This window comes from Primulina eburnea, chromosome 17 (assembly GCF_022965805.1).
Source record: "Primulina eburnea isolate SZY01 chromosome 17, ASM2296580v1, whole genome shotgun sequence".
Taxonomy (NCBI): Eukaryota; Viridiplantae; Streptophyta; class Magnoliopsida; order Lamiales; family Gesneriaceae; genus Primulina; species Primulina eburnea.
Window position 1 is genome coordinate 224,461 of NC_133117.1, and position 10,140 is coordinate 234,600.

A 10,140-nucleotide genomic window follows, 5' to 3' on the forward strand; every position below is an offset into this window, starting at 1 on the left:
AGTATTATTTTTTATTGTGAATATCGGTAAGGTTGACTAATCTCACAGATAAAGATTCGTAAGACCTCACAAGAGACCTACTTTAAAAAATTTAAGTTTTGAAAAGAATTTTAAGGTTGCAAAAATATATAAATTTTAATATTTAAAATTAAATTATTGAATCGGTATAAAATTTAAATACCATTATTTATAGAGCCAAACACAGCAGTAGCGTGGCCGGAGCTTTGGTTTCCGGATGGCGCATAAATCGGTTTTCGATGCTTCCGCCGTCAAATCCGAGTTCGAGGTGGCTGGGATTAACCCTAATTTCATCCCCATCATCTGGAAGCACGTTTTGCAAAACCCTAATTGCATGTGGGATGAAATCCCGTCTCTGCCTGTTGCAGTTTACTCTCTCCTCCGCTCCAAGTTCAAACCCTCTACCTCCACTCTCCATTCCGCCTTAGATTCCATTGATCAGACCACCACTAAGCTCTTGATCAAATTGAAGGTAAATTTGATATTGAGACTACCCCTGCAAATCATGTGTTCATGGTTCACTGGAACATCTGTATCACAGATGGGATGTAACTTATGCTATAAAGGACGTAATAGAGGGCCGGAGGATTGGTGTCGGTGTGGAATATAAGCAAAGTTCCATAAATGGTTGTGATGCAGTACTGAAATTGCGTGAAAATGATTTTGGTGATAGGATGGTATAGAGTGTTTGCAACCTCTAAAAAAATTGATTATTTGATTTTCTTTCACTTAGTATATTTTATCTGTTATATAATTATATAATATGTGAGTATTTATTAACTACCAAGCCACAATGGCTATCATTTCTAACTATAATCACATTCCTGCATTTAATTTATCTGTGTAGTTGATATTATTTGGTTTATCTGTACCAGCCTTATAGTCTGTTAGAATATTTTCTTGTTTTCCATACATTTTTTTGTTTGCTAGAATGGAGAGTTTGTGGAGGCTGTGATAATGAGATATGATACCCGACTGGGAAAATATAATGGAAAGCCTCGTCCAGGTGGTCTTAGGTCGACCTTGTGCATATCTTCACAGGTTGGAGATTCTCGTGTCTATGCCCACATGTAGTCATTTTTTAATCTAAAAAAACTTGCTTACACGTCACCCTCCGTACTTCAATCTTTTTAGTCATTGATTGTCATTAATTCTGATATTAGGTTGGATGCAAAATGGGTTGCAACTTTTGTGCTACAGGAAGCATGGGATTTAAAAGCAATCTTTCATCTGGAGAAATCTTGGAACAACTAGTGCATGCTACTCGCATAGCATCTATACGAAATGTTGTTTTTATGGTATAATATTTTTTTCCATATTGTATGCTCAGGTTTCAGTATTTAATCAGATAATTTGCACATCAAGGTTTGCTAATTGTGGACTGGATGATATGTATTTTTTTACCTCAATGCAATAAGTAGTAAGAGTTAGATGTAGTTATTTGTAGTTTATGCACTATGTTGGTGGTTGAGCGCCATTGTATCAGTCCCTTTGAAATTATGGTTTTGCATTGTTCTATCACGTTGCTTTTGAGGAACCTAAAAAATTACTGGCTGAATGTAAAGCTTTGAAGTTTGCTTATTTAGTTATTTGTGGATTTTGCTGTTGTTAAGTGAAGATCAACTTGTGTGAAATGTTATTGTTCTGAGCAGGGAATGGGAGAGCCACTTAATAACTACTCCGCAGTGGTTGAAGCTATCAGAGTTATGACAGCACCTCCATTTCAGTTGTCACCGAAGAAAATTACTATCTCAACGGTGCATGACATACTTCTCTCATGCTATGAAATATCTTCTTCTTTATTCTGCACTTATAAGTTATCAGTTTTGTTTAGTTTAGACCTTATAGAATTTTATCAAAACCTCTGCACTTATTCATTGTAATGAAGATATTTTCTTCAGTTCGTATTTATATGCAATGTTGTGCCTGCTCTATGGCGGGAAGTATGTAGTATTTGTTCTCATTCACATTTAGCTTGTTCAGGTAGGCGTCATCCACGCTATCAGCAAGCTTCACAGAGATATACCAAACTTGAACCTAGCTGTGTCCCTTCATGCACCAGTGCAAGAAATTCGCTGTCAGATAATGCCTGCAGCAAGGGCTTTTCCATTAGAGAGACTGATGAATGCATTGCGGGACTATCAAGCTTGCAGGTTTATTTCCCCCTGGTATCATATGTATATCCATTCCTGAGCAGTCATATGCGTAAGATGAAGAGAACATATCTCTATCTCACTTGTTTGTTTTGTTGTAGCCAGCAGAAAATATTTATTGAGTACATAATGCTCGATGGGGTGAATGATGAAGAGCAGCATGCGCACCAGCTTGGCAAATTGCTTGAGACGTTCGAAGTGGTATGCTTTACAGTGAAGAAATACTAGCTTTGCATACTATGTAATAGTAATCCATCCATTTATTGTTGACGTCGATCTTTGTCGTATGCAACAGGTTGTGAACCTAATTCCTTTTAACCCAATCGGTTCTCTGAGTCGTTATAAAACCAGCGACGATCAGAAAGTCGCGATTTTCCAGATAATACTAAGAGGCACTTACAACATCAGAACGACTGTTCGTAAACAAATGGGTCAAGATATAAGCGGCGCTTGTGGCCAATTAGTAGTGAACCTACCTGGAAAAGGGTTAGTAGTGAATCTACCTGGTAAAGGGTCCTCTCGAAGCGCGGATCATATAACAGACATTGAAGATCTTCGCATTTGATGCGAGATGGATTTGCTTATGTAAAAATATATTAGTTAAAAATTAAAATACCCTTTCTGTTCTTTTCAGTGTACCAAAATCATTTCTTTCCAAACTTTTTTCTGTTTTGTGCTTGTATTGTTTATATGTCAAAATTCTTTGAACTCTTTTTTTCATCAATTCTTGTACAAATTACTAAACTGGTTGGTTTCTAAAGTATATTTTCTAATTGAATATTTACACGTTAATTATTATATACCCTACTGATCCTCTTTTAATTTGGAAAAATGATTGCTGGAAAAAATACCACATAATTATGTATTTTTCAGTCATTTCAACAATCAAACTATTTTTGAATATTTATTGCAAAGGTCGGAACAAAGATTTATATTTGTCGAGGAAAAACAAGTCATGGGGGATTTTTGGATATTTTTACATATAAAAAATAAATAAATAATCAAGAAGAACTCGTGAGATATAAAATTTAATATTATTTAGAAAGAGTTTTCAATGTTCAATTATATAGTTTAGTTATCGGTTAATAAATTATTTATTAATACAGTTTCAATCAATTAACCTTAAAATTATTGGGATAACCAATAAAATTCACGTGTTTTCTTAATTTAATTTACCAAACACAATATACAGTTAAACTTGATTTTTTTCGAATTAAACCGTGTCGAGGTGGTGAGTCGTGTCTGATTTTGACACCACTGTCAATAATCGATTAAGTACAATAGTGATTTATATTGATTAAAAATAATTTTTTACTTTATGAAAATAATTAATACTGAAAATCTAACAATGTAAATCCAGTTATGTTGATTTATTTATATTAAATGCTTTATGATAACGGAACACAAAAAAAAAAAAAAAAAAAAAGTCCGAGCTCAAGAAAATAGAAATGCTGCTGCCATTGACATACACTGCTCTCCCACCTATTCTTTTGCTGTATCACTATCAACACTCTTCCGGCTTACTCGGGTACCCTTCCTTTCCACCTCGAAACCGGGTCGGTTCATCTTCTATATATTTTACTGTGAAATGATTAAGAATTATTCTCTCTGTTTTTTAAAGTTTATTTTTGAGACGTAGAGATGTATTGGTGTTGGAGAAATATATGTTTCCATGACTATTTATTGACTTGATGGTCTTAAGAACTATGTTTTCCCGACCGCAAAACCTGAATACACCAGAAAGCCACAAGAATTTACATCACATCCCAAGTGACGAGGCTAGCAAAATATTTACAAACCTGAACTGAAATCACAAGCTCCAGAGACATTGGCATCCTTGAAATGAAGGTTCACAAAATCTGCTTTCACCTGTATGTCATTTTGCCAACAAAAACCATGCTGATAAAGGAAGCTCCATCTGTTTTACAGGTATAGGAAGAAGTCAAGGTGAAAGTAAATTCAAGGTGGTTAAATATAATGCTCACACTTTCATGTGGATGGTACTCGATTTTCAAGATACTATTTATCGACCATTCAAGACAATGATGAATCAGCCCACAACCCTTTCACTTCTTTCTCTTCCATGTCTCGGCTGGAAATATGCTTCATCTACCCATATACTGCCTCTTCAACTTCTAAGCCTATCGAACCAGCTCAGCGACCGACGGATGAGTCTTGTTTTGTGACACAGATAGCTCGGATTCGCTCTAGTGTTGTTTGATTTCAAATAAGCGGCCTAATACATACTCCAAGGCTTCCAAATCCTCCCTCCAGCTTCACCGTGTCAAATGCATGCTCTCAAAGCTCATTTCCAAGACTAGCTAGGGAATCGGTTTCCTTTCCAAACCAAGATTTACTCGGTGACTCCCCGAAAATAGCATGGAGCAGAATTTATTTTCTAATCGTATAGTGAAAAGAAGTCAGAAATATTGAGAGTATGCCAATTATTAATCCACTCAACCAGATCCATTTTGTGTGAAGAGCATGATATCACTTGAAATGATCCGCTGTCTCCTACCACACTGAATGATATTCACGTCACTTGATCATACTTGATTTTATTATAATAATTTCTATGCTACGTCGAGAGTTCTTCACTCGTTTTTATTAGCTATAATGCATAAAATCTCTAAAAAATAATAATATAACTATAAATTATCAATTTTTTTTGAGTAGATCTCTTGTGAAACGGTCTCACGAATCTTTATTTGTGAAACGGTCAACCCTACCGATATTCACAATAAAAAGTAATACTCTTAGCATAAAAAGTAATATTTTTATGGATGACACAAATGAGATATCTGTGTCACAAAATACGACCCTGAGACAGTCTCACACAAATTTTTGTTTTTGTTTTTTTAAAAATAAATAAATAAATGAACACAGTTAACCTTGTGTTAAAACGGGAAGTTTTTGGATTTTGAACGTTTCCAACTTTTAATAATAATTGTAAAAAAGTTATAGGATGTGTTGTCTAATCAAGTTTAATTTATTTAAATTTAATTTAAATAAATTATGAAACATCATTTAGAAATTTCCGATTCCGATAAATGCTTTCATAGATTCACCAGAATCATCACGCACGCGTACAGAGACTTTCCGATTGCCGGAGTGTTTCTTGAATCAAAAAAGAATATGTTCACCCTCAAAATCCACACCATCGACTTCCCTCAACAACTCCATAACACCGTGATTTTCGCCGCCGACAACGCGATCGACGGCGAAGAAGATGTGAAGCCCGCGGAACTGATCGGCGTGGCACACCTCTTCCGGCAGCTTCCAGTGACTGCTTCTGCTACCGTCCTCTCCACGGTGGCAAACATAAGCATACGAACCACCCTTGTCTTTGTGGTGGCCGTGCCCAATTACATGTCAACGGATGATTTCCTGATCTTCTGTGGGCCCCACCTCTCTAGCTTTACCGATATCCTCTTCCTCAGGTTAGTCGTGCCTCTTCCATTCGGTATGCACGTACTCTCCTCCACCTCTCATAATATTTTCCATTTATGGGTTGCCGTTTTCTTGATATTCGAAATGGTATGAAACCCGTTTCCATTAATATCGGGATTTTGGTTACTCCTGGATTCAGATGGAAATTAAAATGAATGTCATTGTGTAAACATCGATGGATTCTTACGTGTTTCTTGGACTTACCGCGACTGGCGGTTGAAGACAAGTTCTTGTGCGTAGTTGTAAGGAAACTGATGATGCATTTCACAACAGCTTTTACACGAGAATGAAGTTCATTAATTTATTCCATAACTTCATTTGTACAAGAACTTGATTTGTTGAACTAAATAGTTCTTTTTCATATGTTACATACTGTAGAACTGAATCTTTTATTCTATAGATGCTTTATTATGCGTTTGTTCATTCTTATTTGCCAGGAATGAAGGAATGGAGGACCGGTACAGTGTGTTAATATGGTTAGAAAATCAGTTGGCTGCTGATGGATTCTATTGTAGTTTCAATGGGAAGAGATTCAAGCCATCCGAGGTACTAGAATTGATTTTACTCGAAAAAAAACTCCATTGTACATCTGCTTTTACTAGAGTTTTACTATATTTGTTTGGGTGTAACGGCTTGTTATGTTCAGGTTGAAGTTTGTCATATATATTTTTCCCAGTCACTTGAGTATACTGAATCAAACGAACTTGCTCGCATACCTCCACCTGATTACACTGAATTGCCATCATGTCCAGTTTGTCTCGGTACCTCACCTTACTTTAATATTTATACATTTTTAGCATGTCCGCATTCATCTTTGTGTTCTTCTGTGCATTGCCATATGCATCAGCATCATTTTTAGCCAGATTATGATGCACTGAATGACTCTTTTCCTGATTGGTACTTTTTGATGAAAACTTTAGAGAGATTGGATCCAGATACTAGTGGAATACAGAGCACCCTGTGTGACCATTCGTTTCAGTGTGCTTGTGTTTCGAAGTGGACCTACTTGTCTTGCCAGGTCTGTTACCTATTGTTCATGTTGTAGTTTTAATTTATTTATCTCTTCTTTTTCCAGATGTGATATCTATGTTAAGCATATCGGTCGTTCAATACCTCGCTTCGCTTTTCTATTGAATATTTGGTCGAGTTACTTCTGATTATGTTCCTATCAACCTACTAGAATTTAGGCGTGTTTAGATTGGAAATATAAAAGAATTTGTTAAAACACTGGAAATATAAAAGAATTTGTTGATTTTAACGTGGTATTTCTGTTGTTAGTTCTTCAACTTCTTGAAATTTCTTTAATCAAGAAATTTTGTTGGACTGATGATTGAGATGTTACAATTGAAGCAGTCTAGAAAGTGCCAGTCCATCAAACTCGGAAAGACGCTTTAAACCATTGAACTGGGGTCCTTAAGTTTACAGGAGATGTAGTGAAGGTGTGACAAATTCATGAATAAGTATTTTGTAACTCTCTTTTGAATGAGTGAACACTGAAGAGCTCAGTTTAACCAACGCAGTCAGCGTGGTTCCAGAGTGCCGAATGAATTCCACATTTATCCCTTCTCCTTCGCTCGACATATTCATGGTCTTTCCTGTCCCATCTTATTTGCAGGTTTGTCGACTTTGTCAGCGAGGAGATGAAAAACCTGCCTGTGCTGTGTGTGGAACTTTCAAGAACCTTTGGATCTGTTTGATCTGTGGTTTTGTTGGATGTGGAAGGTAAATTGTTTCATTTAAAGTTTTCTAATTTCAGGCTTTGAGTATTGATGTTCATGACCATTTTTAATTGTTCATATCTTGTCTCATTTGATGTCAAATTATCTTCCTTTTTTTGGCACTGCAGGTATGAAAAAGGTCATGCTAGTGGACATTGGAGTGACAAGAAACATAATTTTTCGCTCGAACTAGAAACACAACAAATCTGGGATTATGTTGGCGACAAATATGTTCATCGGTTGAATCATTCAAAAATTGATGGGAAATCAGCAATTGTAAATTCGCGGTGTAGTTCAGTTGACGAATATGGTTCTCACGGATATAATGAAGAGGAGGGACTAGGTGGTGCCCTCATTAGCAGCAAAACTGAAGCGGTAGATCTAAAAGCAAGATAGTATCAAGCCTATCAGAATAGACTACATAGTTTACTTATTAATAACCTTTGTATTTACATGTATTTTATTTTTATGTTTTTTTTTTATTTCTTTTGCTAATAGATTCTGGATGAGTACAACCGTCTTCTTGCAAGTCAGCTGGATATCCAGAGACAAGTAAGTTCAGCCAAGACTATTTGAGATCAAAGTATTGATTTGAATTTTACCTTGATACTGTAATAACATTGTTTATGATATTTAAACAATACTACTCGCAAAGAGATGTCAAGTTGGTGGACGATAATACTACCTTCAAAAATCATAAACGAGTTTTAAGAAACCTATCGACTTTCATGTAATTTGTTGATGATTATACCTTCTATTATCATGCAGCATTATGAATCTTTACTTGAGGAGGCGAAAAGTAGAAAAGATAGTTCAATAGTGAAAGCAGTTGAAAAGGCCATATTTTCGAGGACCCATGATTTACAATATAAGTTAGAAAAATACTCAGAGGAAAAGAAGGCTGTCGAAGATGTGAGCTTCCAATTCTCTGTCAGAACTCTTGGATTTCATCACGTGATTTTTGTGTAATTACCTAAAATAGTGTCCCTTAACATTTTGATGTAAAATGTATTTTAATTTTGTGGTTGTTTCAGAGGAATCGAGAACTTACAAAGAAACAAGAATTCCTGCAGATTAAGTTGAGGGAACTCGAGGAAAGGTAACCCTCTTTCGCCACCTTTAGTTTCATCTTAACTACTTGGGGCTTGGTATAAATCCGTATTGTACTACTCAGAACAATCATCCGTTCTTGAAATGCGACTTTGGGGTTAGAATCAAGAAGTTTTCAGTTACTGAAATAAAAACTATCCTGGATATTTCAAGGCTTGGTAAGTGAATTCATCTCAAGAAAACTTTTGCTTCCAGGGAAAGATTGTCTCTCAAGTCGAGTGATGAAAAAATAATGGATTTAAAAGAACAGGTATTGGTTTACTTATTCACCTACTTACTTTCAACTTCCTCATTCACCCATCAACTTAAGAAGTCACGCGTTTTGATTGCAGATTAGAGACCTAAAGGTTTATCTTGAAGCCCAAAGAAAACTTGAAAACATGACAGATTCAGATGGTATTAGAGGAGGGACTGTGTTGCCTGTAGAATCGACTCAAATGGTTTCCGACAATTCGAGACGACATAAAAAATCCCACCGCCGACGACATTAGATTTCATTTCATCTCCGGCGTTCCAAGAGGGAATCTTCTCAAGTTCAGAAGCAACTATACCATCTCTTGTAGTCCATGTGGCATAATAACAGAATAGTGCAATGGTTTTTAAATTGCAATTTCTGTTTCATAGAAACTAATTGATTCACTCCACAAGGAATTTTATCAATTTGTAGTCGGAGTCTTCATATATCAGTGAAAAATTCATGGAAGATTGTACCAATCATAACTGTGTATAATTTAAATTTGTAAATAAAACAAGGTAATGTGTATATCTATATTTGTATTTTCTATATATGTATATATATATATCATAATAAAATACAATAGTGTACCAGTGTAATTTTTAAAATCCACAAAATTACCTTACGTTCCTTTAGTTTCCATGTTTTTTATTTTTTATATGAAAAATTAAATTTATGTAGAAAACATCTTTAAAAACTTATTAAAAATCAAAATATTTTAAATTGTCTTTTAAATATCGATATTTTTTAACAAAGGTACTAGTGAGAAAAAACGATTTAACATGTACACAACGGTGCATTGTATACATTAATATCATATATCACTAGCATACACATCAGTCCATCAATCAGATCAGCAAAATTCTATATATTTATTATCAAGTTCTAAAATTCGCTATTGGCATTCGTCGAGTCCTAGACCAGCGCATAGCATCTAACCCGCCTAGATGGAGAATAGGCGGGTTCATAATAACAAGTAATAATAAAAAAAATTATGTTTAATGTTTTAATTATTAGGGATTAGACCCATTTATTAATGAGTATGTCTTTTGTGAAACGATCTCACGAATCTTTATCTGTGAGACGGGTCAACCCTACTGATATTCACAATAAAAAATAATACTCTTAGCATAAAAAGTAATACTTTTTCATAGATGATTCAAATAAAAGATCCGTCTCACAAAATACGACCCGTGAATTGAAACTATCTCACACAAATTTTTGTTTTTTATTATATTTTTCATTTTGCCCTTGTTCTAACCGCCAGAGATAACTATCATTCTCTCTCTTCTTCCTAGAAACTCATCAACTATATAATTCCAAAAGATTGTCGCTTCTGAAATCTTAGCTGTTCGTGTTGCATACATAACAGATACAAATTTGCGCTGAAAAGCTAAAAACTCGATGTCAAATTCAATGTTTCCTCCATTTCACCGTCATCGAGCCCCAAACTTTG

General features: G+C 35.2%; 2 protein-coding genes across 3 annotated transcripts; both read left to right on the forward strand.

Moving 5' to 3' along the window:
- The first annotated feature begins 183 nt into the window (after window positions 1–183).
- LOC140818557 (uncharacterized) lies at window positions 184–2,889 on the forward strand. 2 transcript variants are annotated; one of them, XM_073178556.1, is made up of 7 exons: window positions 184–490; window positions 949–1,059; window positions 1,182–1,316; window positions 1,671–1,775; window positions 2,002–2,186; window positions 2,273–2,372; window positions 2,467–2,889. In XM_073178556.1, the coding sequence occupies exons 1-7, from the start codon at window positions 236–238 to the stop codon at window positions 2,734–2,736; spliced, it is 1,161 nt and encodes a 386-aa protein (XP_073034657.1). In that variant the 5' UTR covers window positions 184–235; the 3' UTR covers window positions 2,737–2,889. The 2 variants fall into 2 exon arrangements, with proteins under 2 accessions (XP_073034657.1, XP_073034658.1); XM_073178557.1 differs by having other exon boundaries at window positions 2,002–2,171.
- Window positions 2,890–5,218: 2,329 nt separating this feature from the next.
- LOC140818526 (BRAP2 RING ZnF UBP domain-containing protein 1) lies at window positions 5,219–9,216 on the forward strand. The gene is made up of 11 exons (XM_073178520.1): window positions 5,219–5,611; window positions 6,059–6,167; window positions 6,268–6,382; window positions 6,542–6,639; window positions 7,237–7,343; window positions 7,468–7,714; window positions 7,838–7,891; window positions 8,108–8,251; window positions 8,374–8,438; window positions 8,645–8,699; window positions 8,782–9,216. Exons 1-11 carry the CDS (start codon window positions 5,307–5,309, stop codon window positions 8,938–8,940), a joined length of 1,458 nt encoding a protein of 485 aa, XP_073034621.1. The 5' UTR covers window positions 5,219–5,306; the 3' UTR covers window positions 8,941–9,216.
- Window positions 9,217–10,140: the final 924 nt, after the last annotated feature.

Excerpts from the sequence above, each read along its gene's own strand:
- LOC140818557 (XM_073178556.1), top strand. The coding sequence starts at position 236 with ATGGCGCATAAATCGGTTTTCGATGCTTCCGCCGTCAAATCCGAGTTC. Across the intron at positions 1,060-1,181 it reads CCTTGTGCATATCTTCACAG|GTTGGATGCAAAATGGGTTG; the intron begins GTTGGAGATTCT and ends TTCTGATATTAG. Across the intron at positions 1,317-1,670 it reads TACGAAATGTTGTTTTTATG|GGAATGGGAGAGCCACTTAA; the intron begins GTATAATATTTT and ends TGTTCTGAGCAG.
- LOC140818526 (XM_073178520.1), top strand. The coding sequence starts at position 5,307 with ATGTTCACCCTCAAAATCCACACCATCGACTTCCCTCAACAACTCCAT. Across the intron at positions 6,383-6,541 it reads ATCATGTCCAGTTTGTCTCG|AGAGATTGGATCCAGATACT; the intron begins GTACCTCACCTT and ends TGAAAACTTTAG. Across the intron at positions 8,252-8,373 it reads AAAAGAAGGCTGTCGAAGAT|AGGAATCGAGAACTTACAAA; the intron begins GTGAGCTTCCAA and ends TGGTTGTTTCAG.